The following is a 19,241-nucleotide window of genomic DNA, read 5'->3' as shown; positions in this document are numbered from 1 at the left end:
GGCTATCCTAGTGTCGAAAGGTTTTACGCATGGCTTCACTCCTGGTTTCCCATAAAAGTTGAATCGGTATTCATCGATGTATCGTTTATTTTCAACGTTGAACTTGGCCAAATAGGCTATGTAACTTGTGCTGTGTTGAAATGGTTCCTTCCTAGAGCTATTCTGAGCTGTCAAACGCTGCGAAGAGAGGGAGGGTCAACATGGCGTCTGAGCAGGTCTGTTTTGGTGCCGAGACCGTTATCTTTATATATTTTGCCTTGTCGTAGGTCTATTAGCACGAACGTAGATCACAATCTATATTGACTTAATAGCGGAACGGTTTTTTACTAACAATGTTGCCCACACTTGGTTTATTGTTTGTAAAATGCGCTAGGCGCCATCCAGCCTACACATATTATGCGCCGCCTATGGAAAAAATGAGTAGCATAATTTGTTGCACTGACGAATACACTGTTCTTTGTAGAACTGTGTATAGCGCATTATTGAGAATGTATACAGCAGATATGAGTAAACACTTGATTTATAACTGCTTCGCTAGATGAGATGGGTCAATGCGCCTCGTCATGTTTATATTTAGGCATGCCTACAGACAGAGGCGAGTGCTTCAGATATTTATGCATTCCTGCGGGAAGCAGTGTCTGACTCTGAACAGCACACATTTTAAAAAGTGAAGTTTGTTATTGACCCACGTTTTGAGGTAGAAAAAGAATTGCATTCTGGATTTAACCAAGGTTATGTCGGTTCGGTAGCGCATAGCATAGGTAGGCCTACAAATGTATTAATGTTTGCTGATGATGATGATTGATTGTTTGTTTCTTCTTTTGGCATCACTAGCTTGGCGTTGAACCTGTAGATGTAAGGTTCCCTAATGTATTGTTTGCATGAGCCGTGTTTGTCTGTGTTTAAAATCTTTTCTATCTGGCCCTCGATCAGAGAGAATGTATGGCCCATATAATATTACAGAGAATCCTTCTCAAAGTTCTTTTCTCCAATTTGTTGGCTATTCATTAAGTTACATCATTTTGGTTGTAGAACACTTCATTTGTTAGACTCTAATGTCATTTTCAAGGTTGTTTCCATACAGACTATGGATTAGCACCTGACATGAAATGTAATTACAAATTTCCAAATTATAAGACAGAGTCACCGTTCATAATCAGGGTGCGATTTATCCCCATTAAATCGCACCCTGACATTGATAAGCCATGATAATCAGAGGTGTATAAAGTAAAAGTACAAGTGGAATAACTGATGTATAAGCTATGTAAGGTCATGGTCATACTAGTGTTGTCATCAGAATAGACTTACAGACTTACAGTGCACTTACAGAATAGAAGAGAATGCATTTTACTATCACTATCCACATCCACATGTTCAAATTTACATGATGCTTAAGGAAATTGAAAGCAACCCACTACAGTGCAGACATTGAAGGAATATACAACACAGTGGGGTACCATATTTACAGAAGGTATATAACTTCATCTACTTCCACTTCATGCACCTTTGATGATAATGACCCTGTTTGAGATGGCGCATGCTGCGCAAACATGTGCAGTGCGCATGCACACTACACAATCACAATGCATTCTGGTTAGAAATTTCTAACCAGGCCCAGCTGTCTTTGGCTCAAGTGGCTGGGCACTGGACTGGTACGCCGGCGACCAGGGTTTGATTCCAGCCCCGGGTCATTTCCCGCTCCTTCCCCGTCTCTCTGTCCCATCTCGTTTCCTGTCTCTCTCCCACTGTTGTATCTGAAAAATAATCATAAGAAGCCCAAAAAATATCTAAAAAAAAAGAAAGAAATATCCAACCAGAACGCAATTTGGAATTTCGAAGTGTGCATGCATGCCGCGCAGATTTTCGCATCCTACGCCATCACGAACGAGCCCCTTCTCTGGCATCATCCCCTCCTCCTCCACCACCTTGCTGACCCTGTCCCCCTCCCTCCCTATTTAAAAGGAGAGCTCCAATGGGCCGGTGAAGAAGTCGATGAGGGAGAAGGCCATCGAGAGGCGCACAGTCAACAAGGAGCACAACAGCAACTTCAAGGCGGGCTACGTGCCCATCGAGGAGGAGCGGCTCCACAAGACGGGCCTGCGCGGACGCAAGGGCAACATGGCCATCTGCATCATTGTGCTGCTCTTTCTGCTCGCCCTCATCAACCTCATAGTCAGTGGCCATCACTCTGTCTGTCTGTCTATCTGTCTATCGGTCTATCTGTCGATCAGTCAGGGTAGCTGACTGTCTCTCTGTCAATCAGTCTATCTGTCCATATGTGTGTGTGTGTGTGTGTGTGTTTGTGTGTGTGTGTGTGTTTGTCTGTGTGTGTGTGTGTGTGTTTGTGTGTGTGTGTGTGTTTGTCTGTGTGTCCTGTCTGTCTCTATTTCTCTGTATATCGACAGAAATTAGTTGCAGAAAATATGCAGTTTTACCATCCTGTAACAATATATTTTGCTCCTGCTCTTCCTGTTCATTCATCAACCGGTCAGTGGCAAAGTCAGAGTCTGTCGTTCCATTTCTGTGTGTTTCTATTGATCTGTTTGTTTATTTGTCTGTCTGTCTGCCTGTGTATCTGTTTGTTTGTGTTTGTGTTTGCCTCTCTGACATCTGTTTGTGTGTGTCTTCTTGTCATCTGGGCATGTTTCTGCCGGTCTGTCTGACTTGTCTGTCTGTCTGCCTGTCTGTGCGTCAGTCCGTCTGACCTCATTTAAGAAAAAATGAAGGTCCATGGTAGGGATGAAAATGTTTGCCAGAGTAGCACTATAAAATGGTTATTATTATCTCTTCTGATGCCATTACTAATGTGTATCCTCTTGTTTTAGCAATTACTTTGACCGTCTAAATGACCAATGTGCTAATGAATACTTCCTGTTGTGTTTTTGTGTGAATCATCTTCAGATTACACTGGTAATCTGGACGGTGATTCGCATAGGCCCCAACGGCTGTGACAGTATGGAGTTCCATGAGACGGGTATATTGCGCTTCAAGCAGAAGGCGGACATGGGGGTGGTGCACCCCCTCCTGAAGAGCACCGTGGGGGGCAGGAAGGACCAGGACCTGGTGCTCACCGGAAACAACAACCCTGTAGGTTTCTACACACATGCATAGAAAACACACGCACATACAGATGCGCACGCACACGCACACACACACACACACACACACACACACACACACACACACACACACACACACACACACACACACACACACACACACACACACACACGCACACACAGGCAGCAGACATACAAGTTACGTTTGTAAGCTTGTGATGAATGAAGCACACTGACACACAGCAGGTGAGGTTAACACATTGTCTTTACTTACTGAAAAACCTTGAACCCCCGGCAGTCCCAAAACAATAGCGCCCAACATAGCACAACTCTCTGAGCATAATCAAAGTGGCCTGAACACCCCAAATCCCCCCCCACACACACACACACACACACATACACACAGCAACAGCAACACACAAACACACAAAACACACACGCTTATCTTAATGTTATTTTTGGGACTTCTTTTTATTTTGTTCAACATATGCAGTCAAACCTTTTCATTGCATCAGAATCACAGCATAAACAAAGCAAGTGTATCAACAGGTTATCTCAATGTTAAATCCTTATCTTAGTGTGAACTTGAAAAGAATTTGTGAGTTGCATAACACTTGCATATCTGACCGTCTTGCGTATTGCAGGTTGTGTTCGAGCAGGGCAATACCAAGCTCAGCGTGGAGAAGGACAAGACGGCCATCACCAGCGACCTCGGAGTGACCTTCACCGACCCTCGCACCCAGAACACCTACTTCAGCACCGACTACGACAGCCACGAGTTCCACCTGCCCAAAGGAGTTAAAGTGCTCAACGTCAAAAAAGCCTCCACAGAAAGGGTGAGAAAGGAATCATAACTCCCCTATTCATCTTGTCTTGCCGGATTTGCCTGCTGGTTATAGCTCCACTGGCTTGAAGTACTCTTTAACAAATAACATGCGTATTAATTCATAATTTGTTTTCTAACCCTTACATTTTTAATTAGTTGTCTTCTTTATATGCCTGATATGGAAGTACGTTTGTAAATTGTGCCTATGCTAATTTGTGTCTTGTTTCTTTTGTGTCTTGGTCTTTTCTTTTTTTAGAAGCACATTAAGTTGATCAGGAAATCTGTCAAAGTTGTGTGGCAAACTCGTCACTGTAAGCATTCACCTCAGATAAATTCCTTGTTAAACTGTCCCTTGATTCTCCTCAGGTGACCAGTAATGCGTCCTCGGACCTGACCATCAAGGGTGACAGCAGGGCCATCATCCGTGGCAACGAGGGCGTGTACATCACGGGGAAGACCGTGGACTTCCGCATGGGAGGAGACGTCGAGCTGAGGGCTGTGAGTGTCTCTCTGTGGAGAACATGCAGACTGTACACTGTACAGTTTTATAAAGCCCTCACTTAATCCCATGGGGTTGAATTTCACATATTTATATGTAACCACTTGCCAGAGTTAGGTTTTAAGTACCTCTTTAAAAACTACCTCTTTAAAACCATTTAAATTTCTCATGTGCAGAGTCAAGACCGCACCTGTTAACTATCACTGTTTACCTTGTTGCAGTTTCATTATGATGTCTCTGCATTCCACCACTCCACTCCCAGTGCCATAAAGTTATATAGTCTTTGAGCCCTTTAACAATCAAGATCTACATGCTGCAGTGATTCACAGGCATGCCAGGCTAATTATGACACACGTTACCAAATTTCAGCCCTCTTTTCATGCCTAGTTATTGACGTTAAATGGTATTAATTCTTGAACCACTGTATTTGGAAATCTTGTGTACATGTATGATCTTTACAAAGCATTTACAAAGTGCTGTGTATGATTCATAATAATTTTACTATAACATAAAGGTATTGATGAACATTCAGTTGTAAATGAGTTATTCTACTATATTGTAATATTACATTACATTACATTAGTATTTAGCAGACGCCTTTGTTCAAAGCGACTTACAAGGAGCAATATAAACAAGAACAGGGTAAGGCACAGTGTACAGTTGCAAAACTGATAGCATTGTCCTACAAGGAGTAAAGAAGAGGACCATGCATTAAAAAGTAGCAAAAAGTAAACAAAGACCTCAAGGTGCAGTGTACAGTTGCAACACTGACACCATATCTGGGAAGAGTATTGTAGACTCACAATGTGCCCCGTTCTTCCAGCCGTACTGTGTAATAGTCACCACTACATCATTACACAGGGTCTTAAACCATTTTAGCCTGATGCATTTAAGCTGTTTTACCTTCAGTGCCCGGATCGACATATACGCTGCTTTCAGGCTCTTGAGATTTTAGTGTTTTTCATGAAAAATGTGTGTATGTCAGAGCTGAATGAACACATTCTAATGGAAGATGTAGGTCCCAGCTTTTAAATGTACCTTATTTCATGTTATTATGTGTGTCAGAGGCTGAGATATGTAGGTTTTAATAGGCAGAGGGCACAGTTTCCCAATAAGGGCTTAAGCATTCAGCAGGCGTTTTTTGCAGGTGCCTTACCAGGCAAATAGGCTACACCAGCGGCTACAAGATCAAGCGACGTAGAATTGCTGGACTGTGCAGCAAGTGTGATGCGAACGATAGAAGCGTCCGAGTATGTCCGTTAAAAGCAGAATGCAAGTATTCCAACATTCCCATTGGCTGTGGTGGCTGTCGTCGAACCACATCATAGCTAATTTGCATAATATTCGCTCAAGTCCAACTACAAACTGTCGCCCAAGTCTCTCGAATCGCCTCTGGGCCCCCGAGCCGCTTTTGTCTCTTCTGTCGCCTGCGATTCAACGCAAAGTCAATTCCTTCCGTCGCTGGAATCGCTCATGTCGTACTTGGTCTATTTGTCCCTTTAGGTTAGGTAAAATGTGTTAAGTAATACATTACAACTTGGTCATTGCCATTCTGTTAAATTTATAACCGGTCCGGGACCTTCTTTTAAGAGTGTAAAGTTTAAATGTATATTTTTCATATGGTCTCTGGCTCTGGCTGTATCATAGAGTTGTACCTATCGCTGACATAACATAACTTCCGCTGTAGATCGTTTCTCGTACTGGGCAGCCGTGGTCTAATGGTTAGGGCATTGGTATTTAGATCAGAGACAGACCATCTTCAAATCCCACCCCTACATCTCCTTATACCTCTATTCATGGCTGAAGTGCCCATGGCTGAACCCCACATTGATCCAGGGACTGTAACAAATACCCTGTAATAAATGTAACTCACTTTGGAGAAAAGCATCAGCTAAGTATAATGTAATGTAACTGATTTCCTTCTCCTTCCTCTGCCCACACAGGAAGACAACATCATACTGAACGGCTCCGTCATGTTCGCCTCCACTCTCATGCCAAAGTCCTCGGATAAGGGGGAGCTATACTTTGATGAGAACATGATAAGGTACAAGCTGTGCATGTGCGGCGATGGCACGCTCTTCCAGGTGCAGGTCAGATACCCCAACATGGGCTGCCAGACATCTGACAACCCCTGCGGAGTAGGCCACTAAGAAGAGGAGGAGAAGGAGGAGGAGGAGGAGAGTGAAGAGGAGGAAGAGGAGGAGTAGGAAGAGGAGGAGAGTGTGAAAAAGAGAGAGAAAGGAGAAAAAAGAAGAGACGGACTGCAGCTTCTGTTTCAGCTCTCTAGCTGACGCACACACACACGCACACGCACACACACACACACACACACACACACACACACACACACACACACATTACACAGACAAGAACTGGATGTGTAGAAAAACAATACATCAACTTGTGCTAAAGAGTATTTCTAACAGCTTCTGTTTTGATGTTGTACCACTGTTTTTTTTCTTACTTAAACACTACCATAATTTTAACCTGGTTTGGGTTGAAGTTTGGGTGAAAATAAGATGAAGGGATTTGTGTGCAGACACTTTTGTAATGTGCCAATGCAGTATTAGAGAGACCTCCGTCTTCACTCTCATTAGTCCACTATCAGTTGTCACACACCCAAGACGCTAAAGTGTATCTTACCAGCTATGTCACTTATCGACCGTGTGTCAGAGGCATTTTTATGATGTGCGTACGCAACTGCTGGCAGCTTTGTGACTCAATATCCCAGGTTTGGATTTTTAGGAATCAACGATGAGTCTTGAGGAGGCTAAAGGTGGAATTAGAGCATTTTCTAACCGCACCCATTTGTTACACAATGATTGGGCAGTGCAATCACATATCTGTTACGTTATGTATGTGTTTGGTTTGTGGCATATTTTCTGTAGATCATCCTTAAGGTAGAGATGATACACATGGACAACTTTTTTCAGCAATGTAGCTGGGCAGCACAGCAACACAATTGATTGGCACCTAATTGTCAGTCGCTGTTATATGCTTTCATCAAGTTTCATCAAATTTAAGACCACATCTAGTTAGCAGTAGCAAGCAGCAGTAGTCGTAGGAGTAGTAGTAGTAGTCTTAGAAATATGTTCATTCCTCAGCACCATTGCCCAAAGAGTCATTCTGTGTACCATCACAGTGCCCCTGCAAGTGTTGAAATGTTTATTTTTCATCGGTGCCATTTAGCTGGCCCATGGTAATGTCCATGCTAGATGTGCCAAAAAGTACATGTTAGTTTGAGGAAGACAATATTTAAGAAATTTTCAGTAAATAAGAAGTTATGGTAAACTCTTTGATACAGCATCGTGCCACCTAGATGATCTTGTTTTCTTGTTGTTGTTATTTTTCCTATGTATCTGTTGTGTTACATTTTATTATTTTTTACCATAGTGCCCATACTATGATCCTTTTCACTCATCAGCCACCACTCGTGTCATTTCGCCTTAAAACTGCAAATGTCAGGAGCATGCCCTGCGCCCTGCTCTATATTACACTACAAAAAGAATCTGTTATTTTTGGAAAGAAAGGACTGTGCTTATTTTTTAATATCTTTTGATAAAGGTGTGTGTAGTGAACCTAAGAGCCGTGTGATATTTTGTGCAATATTGCATTTATCTGAGTTTTGATTGCATTGTGTCCAGTGTGTCATATTTATTTGTCAACCAATTTGATTTGAATAAAACAGAATTATATGAACAGAAAAGTTATTTTCTGTAAGGTCTGCTTCTTTCTCTCTTTTTTTGTATTCTGAAATCTAATGCCAGGCTTTACATAGGCCCTTTGCTGCAAGATATGGCTGCATATGGAGTTTCGAGATAATAATAAGACTTCCAAGCAAGTGGTCCTGTAAGACATTAACTTGCGAAAGGCAAATAGTTATAGAAATTCCTGTGTGTGTGTGTGTGTGTGTGTGCATGCGTGTGTGGGTGTGAGGGTGCGTGGGTTAGGGAGTGTGTGTTCTCGTGTCTACGCATGTGCCTACCTACCGGGAGCTATCCAGCTTCCTCCAGACTTTGATCTGTAGTAGGGAGAAGCCAAAGATACTCCCTGTCACAAACTGCTGTGTAGAAAAAATTCGTGAGGAAAGTCACAAGACAAACGCTACGTCTGTTCCCCTACCTGGTAAGTCATTTTTTTTTATTCAAACAGACTTTATTTTGCATCTTAAAAGCAATTATTTAGTCATGATTAATGAATAACATTGGATCAGTGTAATAGAAATATCCTCACTGTATTCTCATGTTCACGAAGGTACACGTATCTTTGGACAGCACTTTACATGAAGAATCAGAAGACAGCCCGTTGCCTTTGACACTGGTTAGTTCTCTAATGCTACACAAATGTTCATGAATCTCTGTGGTTACATAGAGATGCGCCACACTGTAACTGAGTTTAGATTTTCTTTTGGAAAATAATATACTGTGCCTCACTGTACAGAATGCTATGTCGTTACTCAGAACGGTACATTTTTCTTGAAGTAAATGACCTGTGTGCATGGCTGGATATGACCCCTTGATGGGTCAAACGAGCTCATATTAGGTGACTTAAATTTTGTAAAAATGCTTTGTTGTCTCTCAATGCCTGGTGAACCGGCCTTGGCTATAATGCCCGTGTGTGGTGCTGGTGTGTCAGCTGATGTTTGAAACAATGGCAGGCATGAGGGTCGCAAATGGTCAACAGACAGATTATGAACGGGCATCTTATCTGCGGTGTGCTGTGCGGCTGATATTTTTTATCTTGTGTGTTTAGGGTGGGCAGCAGTGATGTCCTTGTCCAACGCGGTGCCCCACGCTGCAATGCTTCTTCTCCTCCTCTGGGTGGCACTCATCACTCCTTCCTCCTCCTCCTCGTCCTTCTCCTCTTCATTATCATCCTCTTCATCCTCCTGCCCCCTGGCTTGTCTATGTGACCAGGCTCCCCACATAAACTGCTCCTCTCTTGGCCTCCAGCGGGTGCCCTCGCGGATCCCAGAGACTGTCAGGACTCTAAACCTATCCCATAATGCATTGCGTTCCCTGCCGCCCCTGTGGCCCGGCTCTGGGGTGCTGGGGCACCTGGGCCACCTGTGGCTGGACCGTAACAACATGGAGTCGCTGTCGCTGTGTGTGAGGAGGGCTAAAGTCGGGATGAAGAGCTCGGGCAGAGAGGGATGTGTGTCCTGGGCCCCTGCTCTGCGAATGCTGTCTGCAGAGGGGAACCAAATGCACCAGGTCCCCAAGGGTGAGTCTAAAATACTCTCTGACTCTGTTTCTCTGACATGCTACTACATACCACCAACCCACACACAAAGACACACACACACACACACAAACACACACACACACACACACACACACACACACACACACACACACACACACACACACACACACACACACACACACACACACACACACACAGCTGAACACAGTTGATGACTCTGTCTAGGTGCTTAAGTGATTAAGTCGTTATGTTTATTAGTTCTAATTAGACATGTAAACATTGAGCAAAGCTGTAAAATCATCAGAGCACAAAAGAAATTCATCCATGCCCAGGTGAAAAAGTGGTTCAATTTAGTACAATAAAAGCACGACTGAAGTGTACTTAGCATGTTAAAAGCGCACTCACACTTTTTGTGCTAAGAAAAAGTATGTTTACAATATGCTTATTTAAAGTGTACTTAAAATTAGATGTAATTAAGTTGCTCTCAAAGAAAGTACACTTTGCGAACCATACATAAAGTACACTTAGAAGATGTTTGGCTAAAGTGTATTTAGAGGAATATACTAATAGTGTTCTAATAGTGAACTTACTAAAAGTGTATTTTTTAATAACATATTGCAATTGCACTTTTTTTAAATGCACTTTGATTATACTTCACCCAAGTGACTTCGAAGTGTGATTTTCTATAGTGCGCTTTAAAGTAAATCACTTTAACATATTGGAAGTATACTTTTTCTAAGTGCACCATGATTGTGCTTCATCCAAATATATTCAAAGTGTGCTTACACAAAGTGCATTTACCCATCATGCATCATCATGCATGTACCATCATGCAATGCACTTCTTGGAGCTAAATTTCTCAAACAGAAATCCATTTACCTCTAAGGAATATCTTTGGTTTGCATGAAAATATTACTCATTGTTATATTCTGCATTTATTGTAGGAGTTTTAACATTTTAAAGTGGTACACAAAAAATGGCCATGTTCCCACCGTCATTATGATGGTCACGTATATGTTCTGGTATATATAGACTCACACTTCCCATGATATCATGGTGAGAGGTAAGTTGGAACTAGTTGTTCAAACAAAGGATCAAGGGTCACCATTCATGATCAATTCAAATGATCAACTACAGGGAGGTGGAACAAGAATGAAATAAAGTGAAATATGTATCTGAAATCTCTGTAACAATGCAATGATTGTAAATATCAGTCGTGCTGGGCATGCTTACTGTATCACTACTGTGACATGTGGCTGTGTGTAATGTACAAGCTCTGAGAGCCAGCATGGATTGTAGTATTACATTTATATTATTCGTTGTACTTGGGAGTGTACTGTAAATATACTTCAAGCATACCTGTTATATATTTACAATACTTAATATGATATACTTTTTACATACTTAAAATGTTCCAATGTAGTCCAAAGAAGCATGAAGTTAATATACTTTTATTGTACTTCTAGTAACAATAAAATGTTATAGAAGTGTACTCAAGCACTTTGAGTAATGCCATACGAATGCATGACAAGCGTGTTTGGAGCATACTTTCAAAAGTATGCTTGTAGTGCACTTAAAGTTGTCCAAAAGCGGTGCCAATTTAGCATCCTCAGTGTGCTGCAAGTGTGCTGAAGTACTGCTGTAGTAGTGCTCCAGCGCAGTTATAGCACTTTAAATCGCCAAAAAAAGTACACTTTGTACTAAGTCGTCATCAAAAGTACACTTAAAGTATATGGGTTTTTCACCTGGGTGGCGATATATTTTTATTTGAAAAAAATATTTGTTCCCTCAATAGAAGGTCACTAAGGGCGTTTTTTGTTATTTTATTATGGGTGAGGGTATGGGTAGGACATAGGAGGCAGTTTCCATAATTACAGGCCTTATATTTGCACTAGTAAACATAAGCCAGACGTCTTTTGTTCAGCTCTGATGCAGGACCTTCACCCAGGAAACCAAAATCGGGGGCCAAAGGGGTTACTTATCTCAGGCCCAGGCTGAGGGGAGAGCCCAGAATTGGGCCTTCATTACATTTTATGTATTGGTTTATTGGGTGGGGTGAGGTGGGGGAGCCTTTCAGACGACTTGGTCCCGGACCCGGCCAAAGCTGGTGGTGGCCCTCCCTTCACCCACCCTCCTGTTGGGAAAAGGACATTTTAGATGTCGTTTGTGCTTAATCATAAACTCAACGCATTAACAGGTGGCTGAGGCCGCAGCATGACATAAACAGAAGCCCACGCATGCGCATATACACATGCACATTCCAAAGGATAAATGATTGCCATCCATCATATTTTGAACTTTGCCCAGAAATTATGGAGGGACCATTAAACACTATCGCCACCCGGCGTGCAGTCAGCTCTCTCGGCAGCAGCTATTGGTCCTGAGGCTGAAACAAGTCAGCCAATCCTTGACAGTCTCGTCCACACCTCATAACAATCCATTGCATAATGTGTTATGATAAGGAGGGAAAGTATACAACTTTGAAAAAGACCACTTCTCGTAATTTAGTCATGAAAAATACAAAAATGCTGAACAAATAGGCCTAATTTGACAAATGTTTTTGTCAGTTGTTACATGAAGTTGACTGATTAATGGCTTAACTCAGTCAATTTTAAAATAATATTTCATTATTAATAACAATTTAACAACTCTTTTGAACGTGGATAGTCACTGGACACCCCATGGTTTTTTCTGAACAACAATCTGAAACATATTTCATCAAATAAATGGGTTGCATGGCTATTTGTCAGATCAGATAAATAACGACACAGCCATTTGTATGTGTTAGGAGTTTCTGCAATTTGCCATGTTTGTTAATAGTCAAATTGTTGGCATTGGCATGAACACATCAGGCTGATTAGACTCATGCAAATGTCTTAAGATGGCTGCTCCACTGTGATCACATCAGCTGGCACAGGCTCCTCTGCATTTGTTATTCTGTGCACACACGGCCAAGGCCCCGCTCTCATTAGTCTTGCATCCACGATGTCTCTCTTCACACTCCACACCCTTCACCAGCTACAAAGGAGCACAGCCCAGCCGACACAAGAACTGGACTGTCTTTTAAAATGCTAAGCAGGCCGTGATTTTGTGATCGCTTAGCGTTGACAAGAAGTCCTTCTAGCACACCATCTCAGCAATATTTTCCTCTATTATCAAGTCAAGGAGGCTTTATTGGCAGTTTCTTCATATGCACAGGTCATACAGAGAAATTGAAATTACGTTTATTTCTATCACATTCAAGACAATATTTATACAGGACTAAGGGGTATAAGTAAAAGTGTTGTTATTTTATAATAATGCACACAGGGATTGGAACATGGACATTAATCAATTGTTCTGCCAATTCAGTTGTTCATACTTTGTAATATTTAAAAATATGTACATAATCAACAGCATATTTGCAGCATATTTGCTTTGCCAGGAGTTTGAGTGAAACGTGTATGACACAAGATAGTTATTATCTCTAGTCTGAGGCGTTATCTTGCCACTGATACCCTCTGTGTATGTTTTCTAGCAAAGAGAAAGCAAGGCAGTGTAGGGCGGGTTGAAACAGACACGGTGGACCCTGACATTACAGCTTACTGATAATTGGGAATAATAATTAATTAATTAAAGTTGTAAAATGAATAATACATAAATAATTGATTTCATTACTGTGGACAAATATTGTGTACTCACTTTACCTTGTGGTTACATAGTCAACACATGGCAGTGTATAAATGAGAGATATTTTCAACTGAAAACATTATTAGGCCTTCTACTCAGACTAGACATTGGCATTGTTAAGGACTGACCGATAGTGTGCTATGAGCCTATTATAATATCTAATCTATTCACTGTGGTAATAATGTGTCTCGAGGTATGCAGTGTCACCTTTCTTAAAGATTCTTTTTAAGAGATAGTTTTCCCCCCTAAATTCTCCTTTCAAGATATCACACTTGGCACAGGAAATCATCATAAAGGGGTGTCATCATATGACCTAGAGGGGATGTATGCAAAAAAAGTCACTCTTGGCAAAACAAGACAGGACATATTTTTGTTATTTTATTCATGATATTATGTTCATCTCCTCAGGACTAGGTGGCAGCACACACCTGCGAGTTCTTCAGCTATCCCATAATAAGATCTCTGCTATCGGCCCCTCCGACTTTCAGGGATGTGGAAACCTGACAGAGCTCCACTTGCAGAGCAACCGCATCAGGAGCCTCCACCCCTTGGCCTTCAGGGATCTGCAGCAGCTTCAGGTACTGGACCTCTTTCATCATGTGACACCAGACACAGTGGATTCAAACAGGACAAGTAACATCTGGTGGCATAGTCATACATTTATACCCCAATATGTTCTGTGGAAACCAGTGGTCGTACTATCCTGCTTGCTTCGCTTCAAAGCGGAACTTGTTTGATGTAGGCTAATTGTGAAAAGGGATAATTGAGAGCTCTAAAGCTTGGAGCATCATAAGTAGGCCGAGTGGTCAGAAGAAAACCGTATACTATTTTTAGTGTTGAGAATAAATTAATACTGATGTGTTGAGTGACTTATAGTCATGAAAGACGATTTTTTTTTACATCATGAAGGTATCTTACTAAATATGTTGATTACATGCTTGCTTTCTTTAGGTTCTTGATCTGCGCTTCAACTGGCTCACCACCATACCTTCACCAGTGTACCTATCGCTGCTAAACCTGGAGGTCCAGGTGCACCTGCACAGCAATAGGTGGAGATGTGACTGCAACCTGCAGGCTATGCACAATAAGATCCTGCAAAATTACCCAGACCAAATCCCTCAGTCCTGGAGCTTGGTTTGCTCGTCACCTGTCCGCCATGCTGGGAAAGATCTTCAGCACCTGAGTGATCAGGACCTGACGTGTCCATCTCTTGGATTTAGCAGCGTTGACCACTTTGATGAAGTAGCAGAGATGGGTTCTGATCTTCTACTACCATGCGGTCCTAAAGATGAAGGTAATGTTACAGAATGGCATACTTATTTTTTGTGAATTTAAATGTAATTTTGCATACTTATAACACAACAGCTGTGAGAAATTCACTGATTTAAAATGTTCACAGCATCTGATATTATGTTGCGTCCCATGTATGTTTTGAGGTGCTAGATGCTAGAAGAGGTGCTAGAGTGATCATTTTATACCTGTCCATTGAAAGCTGCAATGTATGTTTTTTTGTAGATTGTTCCCAAGCTCTCTGGTGGACACCCCATGGTCAAGTCACTGGAACACAACATGGCCTTTTGATAGCAGACATAGCAGAAAGCGATGCAGGACTTTATGTGTGTGTCACTGGACAACAGCAAGAGCAAGTGTCTGTCTTTGACCTTAATGTTCTTCAAGAGTCAGCACACAGTAGACTAAGGCGCGCAGTTGAACACAGATACTCTGTTTTAGAAGGCGGAAATAACAGAAACACAGGCAGAGCAAAAACACAGGCGCAGTTTGATCTGGCCGTCAGCTTGTCCGTCATCATCACCTTCATCATAGCCTTCATCATCGGGGTCCTCGTCAGGCCGTGCTTTGACAAGCTGTGGAAGAAGATTCGCTCCAAAAAGAACGGCTCACATGATGTTGAGTCTGAACATGACAACTCCTACCAGCAACCGCCAGTTTATGACAACGAAGCTTTCCAAATGGTTGACGAGCCAGCACAGGGCCGTGTGGGTCAGCGAGTCAGGATCTCAGATGTCACAGAGGTGATCTATGACGATGCCGCATCTGAAAGCAGTGATGAGAGCGAAGTCCTGCGTCACAATGGCTCGGTGGTGGTAGAGAGTGCCGAGACACAACAGCAGAGCAGCAGTGCTGCCAGAGAGCCAATGGAATCAGATCTTCCGGATCAGCAAGAAGGTGAAGCTTCAGAGAGAGACACCGAGGCGCTGTATGAACCCATCCCTGATCCAGAGGACCTAGCCAAGGACACTAGTAGCTTATCATCGGCATATTCAACTGGAGATCAAGATCAGGTATCAGCGGATAACACCTATGAAAATATTCCAGTCAACAATCGACAGATGGAGACGGACGATTCCGCAACAGATGACACTCCTGAACAGAACACAGACCAACAAAGTGCAGTGGTCAGACCCATGGCAGTTCCTGTGTTTGATTCAGAGCCCTTCCAGGATTGGTCCAAAAAGATCCCAACAAAAGATCTGGATCCTGAGCTGTGGAACGACAGTGGGGAGAGTTTTTCATTCACAGATGGATCTGAGCGATCAAGCATACGCGAGAAACCACACTCCCAACCAGCTGGGGTCACTGATGAGCCATTGCCTGCAGACAGCGACAGTGATGTGGCTCCACCACAGCTCAAGTCACCTTTGGTAAAAGAGGATGCAGATGAGGTGCATGGAGACATGGGATATGATGAAATGTCAAGGCGCAGTAGCTCCACTGTTAGTGAAGATAGTGGGGACGAGCCAACAGAATACACAGTGAACCCAGAGGAAGACGATGAAGAGGAGGAGGAGGAGGAGGAGAAAGATGAAGAGGAGGAAGAGACCCTGGGAAAAGTCCTCGCACCAAATGAGATTCCTTTGCAGTCCCACACAACTGTTGCCTCACCAAGGGAAGACAACGCCTTAGGTAATAGACCTAGAGTGGACACCATCATACTAGAGCAAAGTGACATGACTATCACAATGATAAATGACAGTTCTGATCAGGGGCCATTCGATGAGGATTCAGTGTTCCCTGAAGACGATCAAGCAAGGTCAGTGGTCTCACAGCTGCCAACTTATCCAGCACGACCAGACAGATTTTCCAGCAGCGAAGATGAAGAGGAGCCAAAGAAATACAATGTTCACCCCGTCTATAGGAGGAGACCAGTTCTAATCTCAGAATCCTCATATTCTGAAAGGATGAGTCTCACCAGTGCTGATGAAGCAGAGATAGCTAAATTCCGCCCACACACCAACACACTAGAGGATGTAAAGATGCCTGACTTAGAGAGCCGACCAATCATCATAAACACATCATCTCCCCGCCCCACAGGTGATCCATCCATCAAACTTCCAAACAGAGTCCTTGACATTGACTTTGAGAACTCTGCCACCAGTACAGATGACCTTGGGACAACATTTCAGATTGAGGATGCTGTGGCGAGTCTTTCCTTAGACCAGGTCCCACGGCCTAAAAGAGCACTAGTAATTGAGGTTAAAGACACCTTGGACCACAAACGAGAAACAGGTCAGAGACAACCCAATTTGGGTTCTCTATCCAGCTTGGTTGGTAAACAAAATCAGCTCCCAAGCCAACCAAGACCAAGTGCCTCATCCCAAGACTCAGCTGCAAGCTCAGATGAGAATGATGAATATGCCACCAGCACAGATCACCTACCCCCTTCTCCGCTTCATATAGAAGGGATGATGGCGGGAGTTTCCTTGGATAGAATACCACTGGCTAAAAGAGCTCTTGACATTAGGGTTAAGGACAGTGTGACAGATCTCTCTGAGTCCAAGGTCACCAGTCCACCTCGACTTAGTGTGTCATTCCAGGACTCGGCAAGCTCAGATGATGATTATGACAGCACTATCAAAACAAGTACTGTAGTAAGACCTCCAAGCCATCCACCACCTCCACCACCTTCACCAGGCAAGATAGAAGGAATGCTGGCAGGAGTTTCCTTGGACCAAATACCACTGGCTAAAAGAGCTCTTGACATTAGAGTTAAGGACAGTGTGACAGATAAAGACAGTGAGTACAAGGTCACTAGTCCACCCCGACTTGGTGTGTCATTCCAGGACTCTGCAAGCTCAGATGATGATTATGACAGCACTATCAAAACAAGTACTGTAGTAAGACCTCCAAACCCTCCTAGCCATCCGCCACCACCACCACCAGACAAAATAGAAGGAATGCTGGCGGGAGTTTCCTTGGACCAAATACCACTGGCTAAAAGAGCTCTTGACATTAGACTTAAGGACAGTGTGACAGATAAATACAGTGAGTCCAAGGTCACCAGTCCGCCTCGACTCGGTGTGTCATTCCAGGACTCTGCAAGCTCAGATGATGATTATGATAGCACTATCAAAACAAGCACTGTAGTAAGCCCTCCTAGCCATCCGCCACCACCACCACCAGACAAAATAGAAGGAATGCTGGCGGGAGTTTCCTTGGACCAAATACCACTGGCTAAAAGAGCTCTTGACATTAGGGTTAAGGACAGTGTGACAGATCATTTTGAGTCCAAGGTCACCAGTCCCTCACGACTTAGTGTGTCATTCCAGGACTCTGCAAGCTCAGATGATGATTATGATAGCACTATCAAAACAAGTACTGTAGTAAGACCTACAAACCACCCACCACCTTCAGCAGACAAAATAGAAGGAATGCTGGCGGGAGTTTCCTTGGACCAAATACCACTGGCTAAAAGAGCTCTTGACATAAGAGTAAAAGACAGTGAGGATCACCAGCAAGTGTTGGGGACAAATAAGAAGCAATCCAGTTTGGGTTCCTTAAATGGTGCAGTTGATTTGTCTCCTAAATATCCAGCACCACTACCCCCTTCCAGGAACCAAATAGAGGGAATGATGGCAGGTGTTTCTGTGGACCGAATACCACTGGCTAAAAGGGCTCTTGACATCCGAGTTAAAGACAGTGTGACAGATAATTTTGAATCCAAAGTCACCAGTCCGCCTCGACTTAGTGTGCCAATCCAGGACTCGGCAAGCTCAGATGATGATTATGACAGCACTATCAAAACAAGTACTGTAGTAACACCTCCAAGCCATCCGCCACCCAAACCACCTTCACCAGACAAGATCGAAGGAATGCTGGCAGGAGTTTCCTTGGATACAATACCACTGGCTAAAAGAGCTCTTGACATTAGAGTGAAGGACAGTGTGACAGATAAAGACAGTGAGTCCAAGGTCACCAGTCCGCCTCGACTTGGTGTGTCATTCCAGGACTCTGCAAGCTCAGATGATGATTATGATAGCACTATCAAAACAAGTACTGTAGTAAGACCTCCTAGCCATCCGCCACCTTCAGCAGACAAAATAGAAGGAATGCTGGCGGGAGTTTCCTTGGACCAAATACCACTGGCTAAAAGAGCTCTTGACATTAGGGTTAAGGACAGTGTGACAGATCATTTTGAGTCCAAAGTCACCAGTCCGCCACGACTCAGTGTGTCATTCCAGGACTCTGCAAGCTCAGATGATGATTATGATAGCACTATCAAAACAAGTACTGTAGTAAGACCTCCTAGCCATCCGCCACCTTCAGCAGACAAAATAGAAGGAATGCTGGCGGGAGTTTCCTTGGACCAAATACCACTGGCTAAAAGAGCTCTTGACATAAGAGTAAAAGACAGTGAGGATCACCAGCAAGTGTTGGGGACAAATAAGAAGCAATCCAGTTTGGGTTCCTTAAATGGTGCAGTTGATTTGTCTCCTAAATATCCAGCACCACTACCCCCTTCCAAGAACCAAATAGAGGGAATGATGGCAGGTGTTTCTGTGGACAGAATACCACTGGCTAAAAGGGCTCTTGACATCCGAGTTAAAGACAGTGTGACAGATCATTTTGAAGCCAAAGTCACCAGTCCGCCTCGACTTAGTGTGCCATTCCAGGACTCTGCAAGTTCAGATGATGATTATGATAGCACTATCAAAACAAGTACTGTAGTAAGACCTCCAAGCCA

At 43.2% G+C, this 19,241-nt stretch overlaps 2 protein-coding genes across 2 annotated transcripts; both read left to right on the top strand.

Moving 5' to 3' along the window:
• Positions 1-56: 56 nt before the first annotated feature.
• On the top strand, positions 57-6,849 carry sgcb (sarcoglycan, beta (dystrophin-associated glycoprotein)). Its single transcript, XM_063200193.1, has 6 exons — positions 57-215; positions 1,963-2,172; positions 2,902-3,087; positions 3,704-3,895; positions 4,252-4,383; positions 6,328-6,849. Exons 1-6 carry the CDS (start codon positions 201-203, stop codon positions 6,532-6,534), a joined length of 942 nt encoding a protein of 313 aa, XP_063056263.1. The 5' UTR covers positions 57-200; the 3' UTR covers positions 6,535-6,849.
• Positions 6,850-9,252: 2,403 nt separating this feature from the next.
• On the top strand, positions 9,253-17,360 carry LOC134451548 (uncharacterized; the record flags this gene model as incomplete). Its single annotated transcript, XM_063202053.1, has 5 exons — positions 9,253-9,607; positions 13,667-13,836; positions 14,210-14,552; positions 14,774-16,786; positions 17,341-17,360. Coding segments are annotated over 5 exons (2,901 nt in total), but the record flags the coding sequence as incomplete, so codon positions are not given.
• Between the last annotated feature and the right edge of the window lie 1,881 nt (positions 17,361-19,241).

The sequence above is a fragment of the Engraulis encrasicolus genome, chromosome 6 (genome assembly GCF_034702125.1).
Source record: "Engraulis encrasicolus isolate BLACKSEA-1 chromosome 6, IST_EnEncr_1.0, whole genome shotgun sequence".
In the NCBI taxonomy this organism is placed as follows: Eukaryota; Metazoa; Chordata; class Actinopteri; order Clupeiformes; family Engraulidae; genus Engraulis; species Engraulis encrasicolus.
This window is presented reverse-complemented; position numbering and strand designations above follow the sequence as displayed.